Source organism: Silurus aristotelis (genome assembly GCF_946808225.1).
Source record: "Silurus aristotelis genome assembly, chromosome: 9".
NCBI classification, from domain to species: Eukaryota; Metazoa; Chordata; class Actinopteri; order Siluriformes; family Siluridae; genus Silurus; species Silurus aristotelis.
In genome coordinates this window covers 137,293-162,355 of record NC_139582.1, presented here as the reverse complement: position 1 = coordinate 162,355, position 25,063 = coordinate 137,293, and the positions used below count along the sequence as shown (strand labels likewise).

The 25,063-nt window shown below is 38.6% G+C and overlaps 1 protein-coding gene across 2 annotated transcripts in view; it reads right to left on the bottom strand.

Annotated features, from left to right (window-relative positions):
• Positions 1–9,368: 9,368 nt before the first annotated feature.
• ptpn5 (protein tyrosine phosphatase non-receptor type 5) overlaps positions 9,369–25,063 on the bottom strand; it is a 60,346-nt gene continuing 44,651 nt past the window's right edge. For both annotated transcript variants that reach the window (XR_014535010.1, XM_083550130.1), the window contains exon 13: positions 9,369–14,317. Coding sequence is in view for 1 of the 2 variants with exons in the window: in XM_083550130.1 (XP_083406256.1) it covers positions 14,224–14,317 (94 nt within the window). In the remaining variant the exon portion in view is untranslated. The remainder of the gene's footprint in view (positions 14,318–25,063) is intronic.

The following is a 25,063-nucleotide window of genomic DNA, read 5'->3' as shown; positions in this document are numbered from 1 at the left end:
TCAATAATCACACCAAGGTCTTTGACTGCTGTACACACTGAGACAGAAACACCATCCAGAGATGCTACGGAATCAGAAAGTTTACTTCTACCTGCATGTGGTCCTAGTAAAAGTACTTCCGTCTTATCTGAGTTGACCAGAAGGAAGTTATCAAGCATCCACTGTTTAATATCCTTTACACACTCCACAACATTGTTAAGCTGATCTTTCTCATCTGGCTTTGCTGAAATATACAGATATGTATCATCAGCATAGCAATGGAAGCGAATCCCATGTTAATGTATAATTTCACCAGCATATATAAAGAGAAAAGCAGTGGGCCTAAGACAGATCCTTGCAGAACACCAAACTTTACCTCAAAGAGTGTGGAGAACTCACCATTTACATTATCAAACTGATAGCGATCAGTCAAATAAGCCTGAGACCTGAGCCAGGAGAGGACCGTTCCCTTTATTTCAACAACATTCTCAAGTCCAGCAAGGAGATTATGATCAATGGTGTCAAAAGCTGCACTGAGGTCGAGCGAAACAAGTCAAAAGACAAAACCCTAATCAGAGGCCAATAACAGTCATTTACAGACATTTCAAAAATGTTATATCTCAGTAGATGTGAGCAATACTGCTGTGCTACAACCTTTTCTAGAATCTTGAAGATAAAGGGGAGGTTTGATATTGGCCTGTAGTTGGACATCTGACAGGGTAAAGGTCAGGTTTCTTAATTAGGGGGTTGATAACTGCCAGTTTGCAGGATTTAGGTACAAAACCAGTGCTAATGGAAGAGTTTATTATTTTTAAGAGGTTTAATTACCTCTGGAATGATCTGTTTGAAGAAACTTGTAGGTGAGGGATCGAGAATGCAGGTTGATGGAAATAAATTAAATGAATTCATTCTCTTGACGAGGAGTAAATCTTTGTAATTGATTGTCTGTTATAATGACACTGCTGTCTACAGGGTTATTTATAAAATAATTTGGATTTATTTTAATCATCTGTATTATCTTGCCTGATGTTTTCAACTTTATTATTAGAAAAAGTTCATAAAATCATTACTGAATAAAAATCTAGGATTATGCTTGTTATTGTAATCCTTAGATTATTATTATAAATAGCTGCGACTCTGCATCCTCTGCCATTTAGACAGGGCTGGTGTATGTAACTATACCCCACTTCGCTGATCCCAGCATACAGACCACTTGGCAGGGGTTTAAGACCAGCTCGAAAGCAGGTGAGAACCTGGCCAACAGGATCCATGTCTGCTCTCCAGGACTGCTTTGAATGCAGTGACTGGGACATGTTCAGGGAAGCTGCCACCAACGGTGATTTCATCAACTTGGAGGAGTACACATCAACAGTGACCAGCTACATCGGCAAGTGCATTGATGAAGTGACTATCTCCAAGACCATCACTACACGCTCCAACCAGAAGCCGTGGATGACTGCCAAGGTGCGTAAACAAGAGACTCCGCCTTCAGAGCAGGGGACAACATGGCCTTAAAAACAGCAAGGGCCAAACTCTTCCATGCCATCAGAGAGGTGAAGCTCTCACACGCCAAGAAATGGCCACTTCCAGGACAGCGGAGACACCCGGCGTATGTGGCAGGGCATCCAAGTGATCACGAACTACAAGACAACTTCACCTGTTTGTGACCGTGATGCCTCCCTCCCAGATGCGCTGAACGACTTCTACGCCCGGTTCGAGGTGCAGAAAAACATGGTGGTGAGGAAGACCATCCCTCCTCCCAGTGACCAGGTGCTCTGTCCAACCACAGCTGCAGTGAGGAAAACTCTATGCAGAGTTTACCCACGGAAGTCTGCTAGACCAGACAACATTCCTGGCAGAGTGCTCAGGAAATGTGCACAACAGCTAGTGGATGTCTACACCAACATCTTAAACATCTCCCTGAGCAGCACCATTGTTCCTACATGCCTCAAGACGACGACCATCATTCCCATGCCAAAGAAGTCTACTGACTCCTGCCTCAATGACTATTGTCCCATTGCACTCACACCCATTGTGATGAAGTGCTTCGAGAGGCTCATCATGAGGCACAGCAAGACCCAGCTTCCACCTGCACTGCACCCCATGCAGGTCGCGAATCGTCCAAACCGCTCCACGGATGATGCCATCTCCACAACCCTCCATCTGGCCCTCAACCACCTAGACAACAAGGAATCGTATGTACAGATGCTGTTCATAGACTTCAGCTCAGCATTGAACACAATCATCCCTCAGCACCTGATTGAGAAGCTGAGCCTACTGGGCCTGAACACCTCCTTCTGTAACTGGATCCTGGACTTCCTGACTGGGAGACCTCAGTCAGTCCGGATTGGAAACAGCATCTCTAGCACCACCACGCTGAGCACTGGAGCCCCTCGGGCTGTGTGCTCAGTCGACTGCTGTTCACTCTGCTGACTCACGACTGTGTAGCAATGCACAGCTTGAATCATATCATCAAGGTCGCCGATGACACAACCATGGTGGGTCCCATCAGCAAGAGTGATGAGTCAGCATACAGAGAGGAGGTGTAACGGTTAACAACCTGGTGTGAAGCCAACAACCTGTCTCTGAATGTGGACAAAACTAAAAAGATGGTTGTTGACCTCAGGAGAACACAGAGTGACCATTCTCCACTGATCAGCGATGGATCCTCAGTGAAGATCATCAAGAGCACCAAATTCCTTGGTGTTCACTTGGCGGATAACCTCACCTGGTCACTCAACACCAGCTCCATCACCAAGACTCTACTTCCTGAGAAGGCTGAGGAACGCTCATCTCCCTCCCCCATCCTGACTACATTCTACAGAGGAACCATTGTGAGCATCCTGAGCAGCTGCACCACTGCCTGGTTTGGAAACTGCACCGTCTCGGATCGCAAGACCATACAAAGGATAGTGAGGACAGCTGAAAGATCATCAGAGTCTCTCTCCCCTCCATCATGGACATATACACCACACACTGCATCCGCAAAGCCAACAGCATTGTGGACCACCCCACACACCCGTCACACACACTTTTCACTCTCCTACCATCAGTAGTGTGATTGATCTGTACAAACTGGACTCAACACACACTCATACTCACTTTGTGTGACTGATCTGAACAAACCAGATTCAACACACATCACACACTTCGCACACCCATGATTCAGTACCACTCACACTAAATCATTACCACAAAATGTTTACATGCCGTTTTTGCACATCTTCCGGGATTGCTGCTATTTGTTCTTTTGCACAATATTCTGTCTAAATTTTTTTGCTACTGTTTACTTTATCTCGATTGCTGCTATTTGTTTTTTTGCACAATATTCTGTTTACATTTTTGCTACTGTTCACTTTATCTCGTTACGACAGGTTTATTGGCAGAGCTATTTTGTGTATTGTCTTGCACTGTCCTGTGTTGTCTTTCACTGTCTTGTGTTGTCTTTTTGCACTGTTTGCACCAGGTTGCACACATGCACTTGCATGCATGATATGTGGCAAGGATTTTTCTTACTAGTCCTTGGCCATGTGTTTTCTGTTTCTGTGATTGTTGTTTTATGTTGATTTATGTAGCATCGGGGTTTAGGAGGAACGTTGTTTCATTTCACTGTGTACTGCATCAGCTATATATATGGTTGAAATGACAATAAAAGCTTCTTGACTTGACTTGGAGGACTCGCTATTTAGTGATACATATTAATTCGGTTTAATCCATGTTTCAGTCAAACACATTATTTTAAACTCCTGGTCAGTAATAATTTTGTTTATAGTAAGCGCTTTTGACGTGAGATGTGAGACAAGATCTAATATTCGACAATCCTATCTTTAGATCAGAGGTGCTGGCTGTGCATTTAGTCCTATTTAATTTAATGTTAATCAGGTTATTTAAACAGACTTTCTGAGAATTCCTACATTTTGGTTTCGCTCGGGGGACAGACACAGTGTCAATTTGGTGGATCAGGAGTGACGACTCTGTGCAGCTACCAAATGGTCGGTTTAGCCTTTTTGTCTGCTCCCTGGCCTTGTTAACTAGTACTGTTCTGAGACTATGACCTATACTAAAAGAAATGAGAGCAGGCCAGCCTTGCTTTTAAAATTGCTCCAATTATTTATGAAGCCCACATTGTTTTTAAACTATTTATTGACTATTGTAATGCATTACTAGGTGGATGTCCTGCATCATTAATAAACAAGCTACAGTTTGTCCAGAATGCAGCAGCCAGAGTTCTCACAAGGTTGAGAAAATATGATTACATAACCCCAATCTTATTGTCCCTACACTGGCTACCTGTTAAGTTTCGAATAGACTAGACACTACTGCTTCTCACTTACAAAAGACTAAATGGTTTAGCTCCCAATTATCTTTCCAGTCTTCTAACACGGTACAATCAGTCACGCTCCATGAGATCTCAAAACTCCGGACTTCTAGTAGTTCCTAGAATAGCAAAGTCCACTAAAGGTGGTAGAACATTCTCACATTTAGCTCCTAAACTTTGGAATAGTCTTCCTGACAGTGTTCAGGGCTCAGACACACTCTCCCAGTTTAAGTGTAGATTAAAGACGTATCTTTTTAGCGAGTTCTACACATAACACACATCATATCATAACCTTGTGCTCCAGAACATCTGATCACATCACATTATCAACTTGTGCTTGTTAATATCATGAACAGCAGCCACGCTAATTCCTCTCCACTGCAAGGTTTCCTGAAGTTGCTCCCGCTCCAGTCACGTCTTACCTCTTGTAGATTTTGGACCTTTAAAGAAGTAGATGCTGACCCTGGATCCAGAACCATCTAGAGATGTACCAGCACCATTTGGATCCCACTTCATGTGGAGTTTGGACATTGTACTTCTTTGAGTGTTTAAAGGCTCTGGCATGGAGAAGCTGGTGTTGGATTTATAATGATCGCAAATGTTGAGCTTTTTTTATGAGTTGCTTAGTAGCTCCTGGTTCCATAATCTTAAAGGCCGTATAAGACTGTAGAAAGGACAATGCTCATAATAAAACACTCCAGTGCTCATGTTAGTTTTCACTCTCCAGTTTTCTGTATTGTTTTAAAGACTATAATCACACTCTTGATGTCAACCAAATGAAGATGGGTTCCCCTTTTTAGTCTGGTTCCTCAAGGTTTCTTCCTCATAACATCTAAGGAAGTGTTTCCTTGCCACAGTCTCCATGGTTGCTCATTAATTATAAATGCACACCATTTACCTTAACTCTTAAAATTCTGTAAAGCTGCTTTGAGACAATGTCCGTTGTGAAAAACGCAATAGAAATAAAATTGACTTGACTTGAATTGTGTTGTTGGGGTTGTTTCTGTGTTCCTAAAGTGTTGGGCGGTGATATGTTGCGTAAGGCGGGCTACAAAGTGAAAGTAGCACCATTTTGGGTCCGGAGCGGTCACTGCGAGCTACTGCCGTACCGCAATCTTTGATCCAAGTCTCTGATTGAGCATCTTGTTCTTATCAATGCTTTTAATGTTCTAGTAGTAGAACACTGTGTGTCTCATTTTATTTAACCAAACACCCTTTTAAGCTTGTTCTTCACCTTTTAAGCTTGTTCTTCACCACAGTTTAACAGTGGCTGTTTTCATATGAACCCTTCTGCAGTTCCAGAGCAATTAAAAAATCTACAGAGAGAAAACATCCTGTAAAACATGAAAAATCCAGATCTGGCAAGTATTCTTTAGAGTTATATCTAATATGTTTAAATGTCTTTTTTTTGTTGAGTGCAACAAAAATATTCATCACATTGTTGGTCCAGTTTTTTTATTTATTTATTTTTTTATGAAACCTGTCCAATCTTATACCACTAATGTAGATATCTCTCTTTAAAACCTACCTTGGTTCCAAAAAGAAAAGTTACTCTGAGGCACTATTACTGATCCTTCTTTCATGTTAATAATACTCTTCCTTTCACTAGTTCCTCTGATTAAAAATGTACATTTTCATATGTTCAGAAAATAAAATAACTACCGTAGCTTATTTTGTTTCTTGACTCATAGTAGATTTCCTTTCCAACACATTTCCCATGCTACTTCATTACTTAAGTCTACTTTCTCCTGTAAAAATATTGATCCCTTTTTATTCTTAAAAACTTTGAGATCATTTCTAGTTTGTTTGTGTCCCTAACACTGATATTTAAGGATCCTACTCTGAATACCAAGATGTATTGTCAGGTGCTTCTGGGGTAGCTGTGCACGCTTTCTGGGTCAGCGGCAAACCTTCTCATTTTTCTTGCGCAATGTATTTAAGGACACCAAAAACTTGTGTAAACATGCTTCATATCAAAGTGAATTTAGAAAGTGGAGAGGAACAATGGATCCAGTGCTATGCCTGAAAGATGAAATAAGGAAGGCCCAGGTTAATAGGGACAGTGACAGAGACAGTGGTGGATGTCTTCCTAGTTGTTGAGAAAGCATATGATATGATGTGGAAGTAATGCAGGCATGCTGGAGCATACAGAGTTTTGGATGGGTATGTAAAGCTGTAGGAAATGGGATGGGGCTGGAAGGAAAGGAATTCAGTCCAACAGTTCCAGTGTCGGCATGTGCAGCCTAACATAGACCTGTAGATATTAAATAGGTACCTAAAGAGTAAAAAGTGGTTGATTTATGTGAAATATTTTATACTCATGTGAATGAGGACTATAAAGGATATGTGTCGATGGATTCTCAATTTGGGCAAACTGTGGGTTGCATTCATAGTACCAAAAATGGGAGTCAAGGTAAAGAAGAGGCTGTCTGAACATGTATCTGTAAATACAGTGGAGCTTATCAAGTGTCTGGTTGGCATTACAGTCAGTAGAAGAAAATAGACCAAGTAAAGATATATTTTGCTCAGACTCTAGAGCAGTCCTAAAGAGTTTGCAATAATTTAATCATATTCGAGGCAAGATGTAGTATACAAAGTCCTGGAATGTCAAACATGGAAATGTCAGATATAGGGATGAGGGTAAAATGTACATGAGTGCCAGCACCTGTAGGGGTTGAAGGAAATTAAATGGTAGGTGGTTTGGAAAAACAAGCCAGTAAAAAAGATGATGCTGAAATACCAAACTAACTAGATTTGTAAAGCAGAAGCTAAAGCAAAATGCTGGAAGGAAATTATGGGAAAGTGGGAGAGAAGTTGGGATAAACAGGAGAAAGGGAGACGTCTACATAGCATACAGCAGAAGGGTGGGACAGGGAGAACCATGGGAAGAAATCAAAAAGAAGAAATATTCACCACATCCATAAACCTCCTCCTTGGTCTTACTTTTTTCCTCCTTCCTGGTGGCTCTATTTCTCAGGCATCCTCTCACCTTCCAAAATCGTTAGCATGTACAACGGCTTTTGGGATTCACAGCTGAAAATGCCCTATCTAAATTTAAATGTTAACAGTTTGTGACAAAAGTGTGCTACATACACAATTCAGATATATTTAAAAAGAAGACAATTTGGACTTTACTGTTCACCATCCACAGTTGAAAATGCTCAGAAAAGTTATAGACACTGAAGTGCCCTAAAAAAAAAATTGACATTTCCTGCATTGATTTTTGAATTTATTTATTTCATTTATAAATACATAAAATCAGTCCTGGACAAATCCAGAACAGTACTGGGTTGAAAGCCACATGACTCCTGAGTTTATATTTTAAATGTAATGAAGATTTTCATGACAAATGAGATTCCTACAAACATTTATCTGAGACTATGTCTGATCCTTTTTTTTCCCTCCCCCTGTTTGAGAGACACCTGCTAAACTCAGGTGTTCATTCATACGCTCTCTATTCATACAGTCTGCATTCATATTAGTGTCTGGCTACTCAGACAATTGTTATAAATGTTTGGCTATTCATACAAACTGCATTCATATTGATAGCCAGCCACACACACACACACACACACACACACACACACACACACACACACACACACACACACACATACTTATCAAGCATTTCTTTTATTAAACCATTTAGACAATTGTATGAAACTATAAAGGGAAATATATTGTGGCTCAAATTTTCCTTCCATGTGCAGATCACCAGTCACTGTCATCACTCCCCGTAAGAACATTTTCCTCACCGCTGCTTCATGCAATCTTCATTAAAACAACTATTTTTTAATATTTTTTTGTTTATTTCACGGCACCTGCAGCTTTTCGGTTGTTTGGTGACAAGATTCAGCATGTCTTTGACTGTTTTTAGTGGGTGGTCTTATTATTTTGTAACACTATATTCTACCAGTCATATGAATTTTTTACCACCAAGTTGTTTTTTATGCCTTATTCCAAAACAGATACAAAGAATACTCCCTCCTGGAGTACTCTGGCATAAACAAAGGAATGACCAAAACAAAACAAAAATGCTTTACAGCATGTGGTTTGGTTAACCCTTATCTTTCAAAAACTGGAATTTGCAGCAGTGGTTGCGTTTGTGGGCGTCCAGGTGAGGACTAAGAGACTAAGACTAACTTTAACAATCTGGATAAAATCACCAAATCTGCCCCAATCACCAATCTTTCCTAGGTTTACTATCCACCACTTCATCTAACTCACTCCAGAATTTTTCCTTCTCCTCCATCTCACAGCCCACTTGTGGAGCATAGACACGAATGACATGTATCATCACCCCTTCAACTTCCAGCTTAACGTTGATCACTCTATCAGAAACTCTCTTCACCTCCACTACACTCTTACTTTCAATAATACAGAAGCTCCAGGTCTACTGTATCTCATCATTGTGAATAAATAAAGGCTCGTTAGAAACAATTATTCAGATTGTTGAGGTGAACAGCAGTGAGACTGCAATAAACTTTCTCTCCACCACTATTCTATTATCAATCAGGTAACTCAGGTGGTTCTTTTTCCTTGAAAATGGCCTCCACAGCCAGGCCATGGGGGGGGGCACAGGTGATGCCACACTCTCCGTAAGTAATGCCACCTCACACTCACACCACCAACACTCTCTAACAAATGCCACCTCCAACCTCATCACCAATATCCAAATAAAAGTAAAAAAAAAGAAAAAAAAAGAAACGTCTTTCAAAAATGATAAAGGAACAGTAGAAAATACAAAATCGCCCAAATACTCTCAGCCTGCAGAGAGAGAGAGAGAGAGAGAGAGAGAGAGAGAGAGAGAGAGAGAGAGAGAGAGAGAGAGAGGAATTGTAATAAATTATTCTGTTTTCTGTATGTTTTTTATTTGCAGTATTGTTGGTAAAGTACAAAAGTATCTGAAGTTAAAATCTGCTTTCAGGGGAATATTTACATGTTGTTGCTCGTCAGCTTGATAAATTCTCCAGTGTGTCTCTTGAAGACTGTTACTACTTCTAATAATAATAATAATAATAATAATAATAATAATAATAATAATAAACTATAATAACAAAACAAATAATTATTTATATAGCACCCTTCATTTTATTACAGGAAATCTCAAGACATTTCACTGAAAACAAAGTTTTAAAAATGAACGCAAAGTGTGGAAAAATACAACAATAACAAGCAGGACATATCTGAAGTGCCACTGTATAACTGACAAATAGATGGTAAAAATCACTAAAAATAAAATTTTTAAAAAAAGGTAACATTAAATGAAAGGCTTCATTTTAGAGCTGGAGTTTATCATTTATAGCTGAGCTGATAATCAGAATCTCTCTGCAGACTAATTTTTAATAAATTAATTATAATGTTATTCACCTTTTTGGATGTCAAATATATTTAGATTTATTTTGTTATTTATATGTATTTGATATATGTTTATCTATAATCACATGTACATACTGTACCTACATCTACAGCGTTTGGTTGTAGAACACACTGATAAATTATTGATTTTATTTTTATTTACATAATAGCCAGATGGACAGCAGGATGGACAAGACCTTTACTCTCCACACATTATTCTATCATTAGAAAGGTTAGTTGCTGCATGAATTCTATCAAGAAAACATCATGAATGATGTAAATTAACAAATAACTGCAAGCATACATTCAGATAGATTCAATAAAGGCTAAATATTTGAAGCTTCAAGGGAATGTTTGAAAAGTAATTTTAAAGTCTGTTTGAATAATGTCTCCTACACATTTCCTACTGTAGAAAGTTTTCAAATACATATACACTATGTAAAATTCATAGTCACGTATAAAGCAGTAAAGCAAAGATGTTTTTGTAATAACAACAACAAAAAAAAAAAGCTAATATTTTGGCACACCAACTCTTTAAAAAATCACATCAGTATTATATTGTACAGTTTAAACAGTTTTAAGAAAATTGGCAGGTTTTTCTAAATGTCTTGGAAATACTAACAGCGTCCTTCTGTCACTTATACGTGTGTTTTTACAGAAAATCCCTAACCGCCATCATTACACTGTTTTAAGTTGTCTGTTATAGAATATGTGGCTTTTTTTGATAACACACAAATATAATTTATTAATATAATAGTCACCTTAATTTTTAAAAAGGGTTTAACACTTTTGAAAGTACTTTAGATGTAGAATACGGGTTAGACCGACATTGTAACTCTTTAAGAGAACAAATCAGACTTTTCACGCAAAAAACAAACAAAATGCAAACAAAAATACCATCAAAAAGAAGGCGGGGGAACATATAGTTCTCATGATTTTTCTGGTTGATATTTCCTCTTCCACATAAGAAATTACATGCATCAGGGGGATGTAAAATCTTCTATTTGTTTTAAAATGTTCAGAAGTCTGGTTCTACTAAATAGGTGTTTTTTTTCACAGAGGCATTTTTGAAAAATTATATGCAAATGTCCAATAGACTATTAAAAGAAAATTATTAATAAAAATTGCATGCAGCCTCACAACTGTTTATTGACATTCTTAACCTAATTCTGGAATAATATTCTTCTTTGTCTCTTAACATTTGTTTTTCTAAAGGTACCTTTTCTCCTTTAAGTTTCCTTTAAAGGAACCTTAATTGAACTTTGAACTGTTGACCAAATACTTAAATGTATCTGGTCTTACTATAATTCTTGCAACCTCAAAGTTTCTTTTGTACTCCATCTGTTTTGTCTTCTCATGCCTTGGAAATTTAATAACCAAATACATATTATTCAGACTATTATTAGAAGCAGCATCAACGTTTTTCAGCAGTTTGTGCTACAGGATCTTCAGTGGGATTTGACCAAACCACTGCATACCGAAAACAACACCTGCTGTGTTGGAGAAGCTCTAAACCAGTCATCTAGACACTGTTATCTGACCAATATTAACGTCAGACTTGCTAGTTTCTTGCATTGAAGATAACGTTCACAATTAACTGCTCTTTTACTGTCTAACAAATCCCAGGAGCCACTGTAACAAAATAAACACTGGTATTTTCTTTAGATGGCCGTGGGATTAATGTTGTAGCTGATCAGTGTGTACACACACTTATGTCTCATAAGCTTCATATTTTGAATAAACATGACACTAAATTGTCCTGCTTCCTGTTTCTATAATTATACATCTCTGGATATGCTCTGATTAATACTAACGTGTTGCACTGTTTAAAGGGTTTAGCTTCATTTATATGTAATTGGTGTGAATTAGATGATTTTGCTCACCACTGTTTGCATGTTTGTTCTATAATTATTTGTAATTTACGTTGTAATAATTTTGCACACAGGCTTTTGCCAAGTCTGAATTTAGACATTAAATCAAAAACAGATTGCCTTATTTTATAATGTTTTAAATATGAGGAAATGCTGCAAAGAACCACAGAACTATTTATGCATAGCGCACATAGTTCTCTGGTATTTACAATTTTCTTCCTTTTCAACTTTAATTCTTGCTTAATACTATGTACAGACTTAAATTTCATCTTACAACTTTGGTTGACTTTTATGCCAAATTGAGGCTTACTGTGCACAAGCCAATCAATAATGCAGAATATAAGTGTCACATAAAAAGCTGTCCATTTACAATGTACATATCATTATTGAGATATAGATTTCAAAATGTGACATTACTGTATTCCATTAATCTAATATTACCAACAAAAAAAAAAAAAACAGAAAGCTTGAACTGATCTTTTAAATTAAGGTGTAGTACTTTGTAGTCTTTTCTCATGAACCAAAATCATACATGAGTTGTTTGTTGTGCACATTCACAATGATTTGAAGACTTAAGACAATTTTCAAATCCTTGAGATTGCAATTCTTTTCTTTTTGTCCTCAAGTATAGGGTGTGACCAGGCATATGTTCAGCTTTTGATATATACCACTGACATTGGTTTTTGCATACACTTAAAAATACACAATACTGAAATGAATTTGCACTCTTTCCACATTTAAATTCCTCCAAAACCAGAAGCTGACTTTAAAAGGTTTGACACTATAAACCTCACATCTACCTAAACCAGTGGCATAATAGAGACTGAAAAAATATTTGTACTATAAATAAATAAACAGTTAAATAAATCTGGTCATTCATGATTCTTCAATTAGGAAATAGAGTGACTAATATGTGACAAGACAACATTACATTTAAAAATTTTCTAGGAATACCAAAAGTCATACTTTAAAGCATACATCTCACATTATGAAAAGAAGGATGACAATTCGCTCAGAATAAACAAGAAAATAGCAAACATATATACAAGATGAACAATTTTTTTTTGAAGAGGGCCAAAAGATTTTATATGTTCCAGATCGGCCTACTTTTAACTCTACAGGCTCCAATATTCCTCCTCACCTTCAATAATGGGACTAATGGCCTGTGTGTACAATAGAAAATCTGATCTAACTGTAATATGAGGTGGCAATTATGTATAAATACTATTGAATTTTTCTGAATGATTTAAACATACTTTTTTTTTAAACAGACACATTTTATATTTTACATTTCAAATATATACTTTTAGAGATTCAGTAATTCTAGCTATTTTTTTAAGGTTAATTAACTATGACACTGGACATATATGAAATTACATGTCAATTAATTATTTCATTAAAATAAAAAATGACCACTTAAACGTACTTGGAGCTTTATCCTGTTTGAAGGCACTTCATAGTAGTTTGGGGGAGACTACCAAAAAAAGTTTTCAGGTATCATTAACTCATTATAGATTCATACTTTCTCAAAAACAAACAAAAAATAAAACAAAAAATCACTCGCGTTCCATTTTATTAGGGACACCTGTCCACTGCACATCCATGCAGCTATCAATCAGCCAATCATAAAGCAGCAGCCCATCAAAAAGAGTAAAATCTGGAGTGAACCCATCCAGAGATTGGTGTGCATTTGTGATGTTCACCAATGTTGTAGAGTGTGCTTATTTGAGTGACTATAGCTTTTCTGTCAGGGTTAGAGGTAGGGATTTCACAAAACCAGTCTGGTCACCCTCCTCTGATCCCTCAAACATTTTTTTGTGTAGACTCTAGCTTTAGGCTCTGGTTCTTGTTCTTGACTGACTAAAAACCCAATGTGTCCTTCTGCTGTTGCAGCCCATTCACATCCAAGGTTTGAGGTCTGATGAATGCTGAGATGCTTGTCTGTTAAGTACTATTGTGAAGTGTGGTTAGAATAATTGCTATTTCTTTTGTGGAAGCTCTGGACATTTTTCTCTGATCTCACTCAACAAAAACTAATTTCTACCCACAGAATTGTTGCTCAAACAAAATGTTTTTGTTTTTGTTATTATACAATTCTGTGTCAACTTATGATCCTGTTGTGTGCAAACACAATCTTACAAGATCAGCAATTTCTGAAGTACTCAAACGAGTCCATATGGCATCAAGACTGCCACGGTTAAAGTCAGAAAGATCACGTTTCCCCTTTCTGATGTTTGATGTAAACAATAATTGGTGCTCTTGATCTGTATCTGCATGGTATTTGCTGCTGCTACATGATTGGCTTATTAATTAACTACATAAATACAGGTGTTTCTATTAAAATGATTAGTGAATGCACATTTATTAAATATCTTTAGGCATCAAGCCAGGGTCAGTATTGGTATGGATTGGGAGCAGCATTTAGGCATAGGCCTAGTTTACTGTTAGTTTAACCATTGAGATCATTCCCTGGTCCCCCTTGATGCCTTGTGAAGTAGTACTGATTCTGATGGCACAGAAGTATATTGGTGAGTTGAAGCCCTGAGTTAAAGTTTTGCAGGTTTAAACCAACAGTTAACAATGTGATCATACTGTTATACAGCCTAGCAGGAGCACAACAGATGCTTGACTTGTTGAGGTCTTGTGCAGGCAGATGTAAAGTGTTGATAGACTGATTTGGGTGTGCTGTGACAAATGCTATTCCTCTGGTTTCCAAGTCAGCTGTCTTTCATAAAGACTGAGAACATGATGCACAAATTGATACTGCTCAGCTGTTTGAATCATGCCACCCCTATGAAAACAAAAACAATAAAGCTATTAAATTATATATAACCAATTTGTGTGCATATGCATGCATTCATGAGAGCATGTAGTTAAATTTTTTCAACACGATTAAAAACTCATTCAAAACAGACCAACCAACAGAAAAACTTTGTGAGTAATTATTATTATAAAGTTAATTATAATTATAATTATATATATATATATCATAATAGAACAGTCTGAAACTATTACATTACCTTATCTTTTTAAAAATTTGCCTCAGTCATTGCATTAGTACCTCATTACCGTGAATTTACACATTCACGTCAACTACAGCAGTGAGATTTATCAATAATATTCCAGAACTGTCGATATTATTATTATATCTCTGTCTGACCCCGCAAAGCTCGACTGGGACACTGAATACCTAGAATCAATGTCCTGTTACACTTTAGATCAGGGGTGCCCAATACATCGATTGCGATCAACCGGTCGATCGCAAAGGTAGTGTGGGCAGATTGCATGACATTTAAAATATAGATATTTATTTATGCATTTTTATAAAAGGTAGATTATTTTGACTTGGTCATTTGTACCAATTGGCCAGGCAGAGGGACCAAGCTGGGAAGGATGTGTTGCAAGTAAGAGCAATAAAGGATGGAGATGGAAATGTGTTGACTAGTGAGAAGAGTGTGTTGAGAAGATGGAGGGAGTATTTTGAGCACGAGGAAAATCAAAGAGAGAGAAGGTTGGATGATGTGGCGTTAGTGAAGCAGGAAGTAGATAGGATTAGTAAAGAGGAAGTGAGAGCAGCGATTAGGAGGATGAAGAGTGGAAAGTCGGTTGGACAAGATGACATACTGGTAGAAGCATGGAGATGTTTAGGAGAGATGCAGTGGAGTTTTTAACCAGATTGTTTAACAAGATTCTAGAAGGTGAGAGGATGCCTGAGGAATGGAGAAGGAGTGTGCTGGTACTGATCTTTAAGCATAAGGGAGATGTGCAGACCTGCAGTAACTACAGGGGAATAAAGTTGATCAGTCACACCATTAAGTTATGGGAAAGAGTAGTGGAAGCCAGGCTGAGAGGAGAGGTGACCATCTGTGAGCAACAGTATGGTTTCATGTCGAGGAAGAGCACCACAGATGCCTTATTTGCTTTGAGAATGTTGATGGAGAAGTATAGAGAAGCACAGAAGGAATTGCATTGTGTATTTGTGGATTTAGAGAAAGCGTACGACAGGGTGGAGAGAGGAGTTGTGGTACTGTATGAGGAAGTCTGGTGTGTCAGAGAAGTATGCGAGGGTGGTGCAGGACATGTATGAGGACAGTGTGACAGCAGTGAATTGTGCAGAAGGAACTACAGACTGGTTCAAGGTGAAGGTTGGACTGCATCAAGGATCGGCCCTAAGTCCTTTCCTGTTTGCAGTGGTGATGGACAGGCTGACGGAGGAGGTCAGACAGGAGTCTCCCTGGACTATGATGTTTGTGGATGATATTGTTATTTGTGGTGAGAGTAGTGAGCAGGTTGAGAAGAGCCTGGAGAGGTGGAGGTACACGCTGGAGAGAAGGGGATTGAAAGTCAGTAGGAGTAAGACGGAGTACATGTGCGTAATTTCCACTCGGAAATTAGAACGTAAATGGCCTCAAACCAAATTGACAGTATTTCAAATAGCATGAAAGGAGAATCTCCTGAGTTCTAGAGAATCTTAGTGCTGCTAGATCAGCATATTTCTCCACCCTCATAGAAAATAACAAGCACAATCCTAGATTTTTATTCAGCACGGTAGCAAAATGAACAAGAAATAAAAGCACTGCACTCACATCCACACCATCAATAGGTAGTAATGATTTCATGAACTTTTTTAATAATAAAGTTGAAAACATCAGGCAAGAAATCCAGACAATTAATATAAATCCAAACTATTTTATAAATAACCCTGTAGACAGCAGTGTCATTATAACAGACAATCAATTACAAAGTTTTACTCCTATTCAAGAGAATGACTTATTTATTTTATTTCCTCATCAAAATGATCAACCTGCATTCTCGATCCCTCGCCTACAAGTTTCTTCAAACAGATAATTCCAGAGGTAATTAAACCTGTTTTAAAATTAATAAATTCTTCCATTAGCACTGGTCAGGATTTCGGCCTCATCATAGCACAGAGACGGCGCTAGTTAAGGTGGTAAATGACTGTTATTGGCCTCTGATCAGGGTTTTGTCTCTTTACTTGTTTTGCTCGACCTCAGTGCAGCTTTTCACACCAGTGATCATAATCTCCTGCTTGCTGAACTTGAGAACATTGTTGGAATAAAGGGAACAGCTCTCTCCTGGCTCAGGTCTTTTTTGACTGATCGCTATCAGTTTGTTGATGTAAATGGTGAGTTCTCCACACTTTCTAAGGTAAAGTTTGGTGTTCTGCAAGGATCTGTCTTAGGCCCACTGCTTTTCTTTTTATATATGCTGGTGAAATTATACATTAACATGGTATTCGCTTCCATTGCTATGCTGATGATACACAGCTGTATATTTCAGCAAAGCCAGATGAGAGAGATCAGCTTAACAATGTTGAGGAGTGTGTAAAGGACATTAGACAGTGGATGCTTGATAACTTCCTTCTGCTCAACTCACATAAGACGGAAGTACTTTTACTAGGACCACATGCAGGTAGAAGTAAACTTTCTGATTCCGTAGCATCTCTGGATGGTGTTTCTGTTTCAGTGTGTACAGCAGTCAAAGACCTCGGTGTGATTATTGACCCGAGTCTTTCCTTTGAGGCTCATGTGAATAATATCACCAGGATCTCCTTCTTTCACCTTAGAAATATTGCTAAATTTAGAAATATGATGTCATTATAGGATGCAAAAAAACTAGTTGATGCTTTTGTAACATCTAGATTAGACTACTGTAACGCTTTACTGTCTGGGTGTTGGAGTAAGTGCAGAAATAAGCTTCAGATAGTTCAGAATGCAGCAGCAAGAGTCCTCACTAGATCTAGAACATATGATCACATCAGCCCTGTTTTAATCACCTACACTGCTCCCAATTACATCTCACACTGATTATAAAATACTACTACTGACGTATAAAGCACTTAACGCTCTCACGCCGCAGCATCTGAGTGAACTTCTGTACCAGTATGATCCTCCACGCCTACTTAGATCAAAAGGTGCAGGCTATTTGTTGGTACCTCAAATAATGAAGACTCCAGCAGGGGGCAGATATTTCTCTTATAAACCCCACAGTTATGGGACAACCTTCCAATCAGTGTTCAGGACTCAGACACAGTCTCAGTGTTCAAGTCGAGGCTGAACAGATATTTATTTAGTGGAGTCTTTAGTCAGTAGGTGTTTGTGAGGTAAAGGAGCAGATCTGGAGGGATCATGGATATGGAGTGTTTGGTGAACTGGGATATTTGGATGCTGTCGTCTCCTCACTCTCACACGTTTACTCAGGTTTGTTGATGGTGGTGTGGTGGGTCGTATCTTATCCCAGAGATCCCTCATGTCTGTGTTTCCTTCTGCTTCTCCCTTTTAGTTATGCTGCCATAGTGAATCTTGCCGGAGTCCTGACTGTCACCTTAACTTTCATACAACAATAAGGAGACTTAATAATCCATATCCTTCTTTTCCTGTCACTCCTCTTCTCTCTCTCTCTCTCTCTCTCTCTCTCTCTCTCTCTCTCTCTCTCTCTCAACGCTCTGGAAATCCATTTAATTACAGAGTAAGAACAGGAGCTTTGAAGATTTGGATTTGGACTGTTAATGTCAACAGTCTGCTACAGTGACTCAGGACTACAGTTTGCTTCTGATCACCATCACTGCACCTCAAAGTCTTTTATCTGTAATAAATGAACATTTGGTGTCACCCAGATGAGGATGAGGTTCCATCTTGAGTCTGGTTCCTTTCAAGGGTTCTTCCTTCTGCATCTCAGGGAGTTTTTCCCTCACCACAGTCACCACTGGCTTGTTCATCAGGGACAAACTTACACTTATAAAGAACATCTTATTCATTTCTATCGCCACATTATCTGTGTAAAGCTGCTTTGAAACAATTTTCATCGTAAAAAGCGCAATACAAATAAACAAATTTAATTGAATTAACATCTTGACATGGTTTGTAAAACATGTAGCTTATCTTCCGGTGCAAATTCCTTAACCAGTGCCCTATAATACAATCTGGACTGTTGTTCATGATGCCAAAACAAATTCTCCTCTGTGAAGTGATGTTAAGATTTGAAGTTTTGCTCTCATGTCCAGAACATACTAAATTCAAATTTTACTTCAAGAAGGTCCCACTTTAGTATTTAAGGACATGGATGCTGAGTAACTGTTCAAAGATGGTTACAAGATGGTATTGAGCATGACTGTCACATTGTGAATTCACAAACAAATTTGCAGTTTTTAAATATATTTTTATCTAATAGATTTTTGTATGGAACATGTTTATCACAATAACAATTACAAACATTGCCTGACATACTCCTGCCTAATGTACAGTACTGAGATGACAAGCTTTTTGGCATAAGAGCCTTGGATCTTTTAATCATTGTAAAATATGTGTGCATTATTATTTGCTTAATGGAGAGATGGGTGTCTTGAGAAGTGCCAGACAGATCTGCTGAGTTGGAATGGTTCTTGTAGCAGATACAATTAAAGACTGTTCTCATAAGAGCAAAGCAGAAGTGTATGTATTATTATAAACAAATCTGAGTGTGATTACTGGCATCTAATCAAGATTTTCTGCTCTCAACTTCCACACATTAAAACTCTGACGCACACGGAACTGTAGAGAGCATCAGCAAGCAAGAGACTCTTTACCTACCGGCAGATTTTATTATTAAGATTTGGAAAGCACATTTTAAAAAGCCTACGCCCAAAGAGTACCAACACGTATACTACAGCACATGCCCTGACTCTTTTACATGTGTTCAATGCTTTCTACACTGGTTTTGCAAAAAAAATTAATCAAAAAATAAATCAAAATTAAAAAAAATTAAAAATAAAATGAGTAAGTAAAAAAAAAAAAGTAAGCAGTAAGTGAGAGCAGAAACTATAGATGCAGATCACTATCTATAACTAACTACAGATCCATCAAGGCTTTCACAGGTCTATGTATCTACTGTTTCTGCCTGTTTTTTAAGTCATTCATTTTTATTACTGTGCCTGTCCTTAAACACATATCTAAATGATTGCTGCATTAATGCACCAGACAACCTGAGGGCCTCCTTCTGTACTGAGTTGAATCTTCACAATCCAACCATCTGGTACACATGTGACATCGGGAACAAGTGGTAGCCTTCAATACTCGGTCTGGACACTATGAGTACCAGGTGATGCTGTTTGGCCTGAATAACGCTCCTGTGGTCCTCCAGACACTTATCATTGACGTTCTCCGGGATATGCTTAATAAGTTTGTGTTTGTCTATATCGAGTACATCTTGACATTCTCAAGATCTCTGCTGGAGCATGTGCAACATGTCAAGCGTTCTCAAACTCTTCTCAATGATAATCTGTACATCAAAGCTAAAAAGTGTGAGTTTCATGTGCCTCGTGTCCAGTTCTTGGGTCTTATCATCTCCCAGGGCAGTGTCCAGATGGAACCTAAAAAAGTTTGAGCAGTTACCAAGTAGCCCACTCTTATTATGGTCAAGTAGGTCCAACAGTTCCTGGGGTTTGCCAATTTCTATTGGCAATTAAGAGAGATTAAGAGACCACCCTCAGGTGCATGGCACAACACCCTGTGTTCCTCTGCCCAGGGGATGTCCAGACCTGGACAGGAGAGCCCGCTCTAAACTTGTCGCCGCTTCTCAACAGTAATAAAAGTATGTCTGTCATCCCAAAACTTGCCCTTACTACTGGAGTCCAGGAAACTACCCCAATGCTACATTGGACTGTTAATGAAGTAAACCTGGTCACCGACCAATTACAGTTACCTAGCTCATTATACATCAATCCCATGTTCCATGGTTCGCTACTAAAATTCTCTTCCTGTGGTTCCAGGTTCCAGCTTTCAAAGCCTGTCTTTATATATTTTATATTTTATATAGTTTATACTATTTATTTATCTGCCTTCTTTTTTTCTTGGTTTTAATTTTCTCCCCATCATATTTTCTCATGCTGGACCGTCGTAAAAAGCATTTCACTGCATGTCGTACTCTGTATGTATGTGTATGTGACAAATAAAATTTGATTTGATTCAAGGTCGCTAGAGCGCCACCATTTTCGTTTATCTGACAAATGAACTATTTACGTCATGGCATTTTCTTTGTTCCTCGCCTGGGTTTTGTTTATGTCTAGCCCTTTCTTTGTTTGCCTGCTGTCCCAAGTCCCTCTTCATGGTTTTGTAAGTTGTGATATCTTCTAGTTTCTATGCCTATGCTTTTTCCCCTTTCTTTTTCTTCTTAGCTTGTTTTTTGTGTTGTGTTCCGGCTTTGTCTTAATTTTGCCGTGTGATTCTTTTGCTACTTTGCTTGCTATGTCTCCATGTATTTTTTGTCATACCCTATTTCTCTGGCAGTTCATCCCCCTCTGTTTTCTCTTTCCCTGCATATAGGGAATCACACACTCTCTAAGATACACTTTTTATAATAATAATATTAATAATACATTTTATTTTAAAACACCGTACAGTAAAGTGAAATCATAAAATCAAACAACAAACAGCGAGTTAATGTTAGTATCTTCCGGTTTTGCGGCACGCACTTCTGGTTCCAAAAATCTGGCCAAAAGATGGACCCAGCGGATGTATTGAAGCGATGGGCTTGCTCTGCCTCAGACCGGCAATTCAGGGACCCAACCAAAGTTTTACCCAGTGGCAGTTCGCCTCAAGCCCCGCTGTGTCCGCCGCTGGCACTTGACTTTCGGTATGGATTATCGTGCCTTTCCAGCATTTTCCAGCTCCTGTACCTGTATTTGTTTCTCCTCCTTCCCTGTTTTGCTCTGTTTTGGTTTTGAACTCTGGACTGTTTTTGGTTTGCGTTTTTCTCTGCACTTTTTGATCAGTTTGCTGGCTATTGGATTTTTTGGACTGTTTTCGATTTTGTTTTTGTCTTTTCTTGCATCACCCTGTTTCCCTGTGTTTTCAACCCTGGAATGTTTATTGAACTTTGTTGTTGCCTTTCCCAATTGCTCAGTTTGTTGCCTCATTAAAGCCTGTTTTTCACCTTACTCCTGTGGCATCCTGAATTTAGGTCCTCCAACCCAGTCACTCAACCAGTCACACCCATGCTAACTGACAGTTAACTGCTAAATTAATGAGAAAAGATTCATTTAAACAGATGAGTTTTGAGGCAGAATTAAAAAGTGGTCAGACAGTTACAATTACTTTCTCATATTGATTGTGGAAGATAATTCCAGAGATGAGAAGCAGCAATGGACAGAAAGTACAGTGAGGGAAAATCAATGAGAAAGATCTGAGAGTGTGATTTGGGGTGTAGGTATGAAGCAGGTCAGAGATGTATGATGGTGCAAGATTATAAAGTGCTTTGAAAGTGAGAAGCAGAATCTTGTATTTATTCAATATTTGACAGGAAGTCAGTTTTGATGATAAAGAACAGGGGAGATCTGCTTGATAAAGGAGGTTCTAGTAGGCACTACTCTAGAAGTATACAGGCAGCTGAGTTCTGGACCAATTAATGGTTATGAATAAGTTTGTGAGGAAACCCAAACAGAAGAGAGTTACAACAATCAATGAATGAGGTAACTAGAGCATGTACAAGAAAAGCTGTGGAATTGGATGTGAGGAACAGACAAAACTGGCTGATGTTCCGAAGATGGAATTACGCAAACTGAATAATATTGATCACATGCTTTTCAAAGGACAATGTACTAGCACAACACACAGACTCTTAACCTGAGAAGATGAGCAGATTATAGAGTTATCAATAGAAAGTGAGAAACTATTGATTTAAAACTTCTGACTATATCCCCAATGATCTTACTTACCTGCTGTCAATCAACCTCAGTAGTTACAAAAAATATTCCTCCAAGTGTTTCTTTTTGGCAATTCTTACTTATCCAGGTTTTTGTTGCCCTGTCCAATTTTATTTTTAGACATGCAGCAGACATCAAATTCAAAATTACCCCATTTTTCCTTAAAATGGATCATTTCCTCAGCTTAAAATTTTGATGTGATTTCTATGTTTTATAGTGATAAAATATGGGTATATAAGATTTGCAAATCATTTCATTCTGTTTTTGTTTAGATTTTACACAGTGTGCTACCTTTGTTTTTAACAGATTGTATATTAATTTCAAAAGCCATGTGCCAGACATCCTCTAATATTACTGCACACCAGGCTGATGGATTTGGAAGTGCAGCCAAGTAAGTGCAGCCATTTTAGTATCTTCTCAAGGGACAATACTACTGAAATGAAACGTAGATATATTTGAGTAGCAGTTTATATAGCAGTACAGATTAACTGTCCTCTGAAAATAACAACTTACAGACATTATTGTTTGAATAACAGGCAACAAAAAGTGATAACAGCTACGTGGTGTAACAATGCAAAGTCACATGTCCAATTCATCATGTTCATGTTTTTATCTGCTTGACAGAACCATACAAATTTGGGTTTTGTGTATTAGAGCAGTTACAATTTGATGCTTTGAGTCGATTCTCTCATACTGACCACTTTTCAACATGGCACCTCATGGTAAAGACTGTCTGAGGATTTGAGAATTAAAATTGTTGCTCTCCACAAAGATGCCGAGGCGATAAGAAGATCAGCAACACCCTGAATCTGAGTTACAGTACAGTGGTCAGGGTCATACAGAGGTTTTCCAGACCTCACAAGGGTCCATCAAAGAAGTCGTGTCCTCGTGCTGTGTGTCAGGTGCAGAAGCTGGTTCAAAAAACAGACGGATGAGAGCTGCAGCATTGCTTTAGAGGTTGTACAAGCAGAAGTCGGTTTGCATGCCATCGTCCCAGAAGGAGCCTCTTCTAAAGCTCTCACAAGAAAGCCCACAAACTGTATGCTGAATAAAACCGGTCCAAGGCATGGATTATTGGAGCCATGTTCTGTGGTCTGATGAGATTAAGATAACTTGTTTGGCTGACCATCTGATTATCCAGCATGTGTGGTGATGCCCTGTTGAGGAGAACCAAGAAAATTCTGTCTTGCCTACAGTCAAGCATGGTGGTGGCAGCATCAGTGTACAAGATAAATACAGTGAGGAAAATAAGTATTTGAACACCCTGCTATTTTGCAAGTTCTCCCACTTAGAAATCATAGAGGGTCTGAAATTGTCATTGTATGTGCATGTCCACTGTGAGAGACATAATCTAAAAAAAAAAATCCAGAAATCACAATGTATGATTTTTTAACTATTTATTTGTATGATACAGCTGCAAATAAGTATTTGAACACGTGAGAAAGTCAATGTTAATATTTGGTACAGTAGCCTTTGTTTGCAATTATAGAGGTCAAATGTTTCCTGTAGTTTTTCACCAGGTTTGCACACACTGCAGGAGGGATTTTGGCCCACTCCTCCACACAGATCTTCTTTAGATCAGTCCGGTTTCTGGCCTGTCGCTGAGAAACACAGAGAAAAGATTCTCTATTGGGTTTAGGTCTGGAGACTGGCTAGGCCACGCCAGAACCTTGATATGCTTCTTACAGAGCCATTCCTTGGTTATCCTGGCTGTGTGCTTCGGGTCATTGTCATGTTGGAAGACCCAGCATCGACCCATCTTTAATGCTCTAACTGAGGGAAGGAGGTTGCTCCCCAAAATCTCGCAATACAAGGCCCCGGTCATCCTCTCCTTAATACAGTGCAGTCGCCCTGTCCCATGTGCAGAAAAACACCCCAAAGCATGATGCTACCACCCCCATGCTTCACAGTAGGGATGGTGTTCTTGGGATGGTACTCATCATTCTTCTTCCTTCAAAAACGTTTAGTGGAATTATGACCCAAAAGTTCTATTTTGGTCTCATCTGACCACATGACTTTCTCCCATGACTCCTCTGGATCATCCAAATGGTCATTGGCAAACTTAAGATGTGCCTGGACATGTGCTGGTTTAAGCAGGGGAACCTTCCGTGCCATGCATGATTTCAAACTATGACGTCTTAGTGTATTACCAACAGTAACCTTGGAAACGGTGGTCTCAGCTCTTTTCAGGTCATTGACCAGCTCCTCCCGTGTAGTTCTGGGCTGATTTCTCACCTTCCTTAGGATCATTGAGACCCCAGGAAGTAAGATCTTGCATGGAGCCCCAGTCCGAGGGAGACTGACAGTCATGTTTAGCTTCTTCCATTTTCTAATGATTGCTCCAACAGTGGAACTTTTTTCACCAAGCTGCTTGGCAATTTCGCTGTAGCCCTTTCCAGCCTTGTGGAGGTGTACATTTTTGTCTCTAGTGTCTTTGGACAGCTCTTTGGTCTTGGCCATGTTAGTAGTTGGATTCTTACTGATTGTATGGGGTGGACAGGTGTCTTTATGCAGCTAACGACCTCAAACAGGTGCATCTAATTTAGGATAATAAATGTAGTGGAGGTGGACATTTTAAAGAGAGACTTACAGGTCTTTGAGGGTCAGAATTCTAGCTGATAGACAGGTGTTCAAATACTTATTTGCAGCTGTATCATACAAATAAATAGTTTAAAAATCATATATTGTGATTTCTGGATTTTTTTTTTAGATTATGTCTCTCACAGTGGACATGCACCTACGATGACAATTTCAGACCCCTCCATGATTTCTAAGTGGGAGAACTTGCAAAATAGCAGAGTGTTCAAATACTTATTTTCCTCACTGTACATTTGTGTG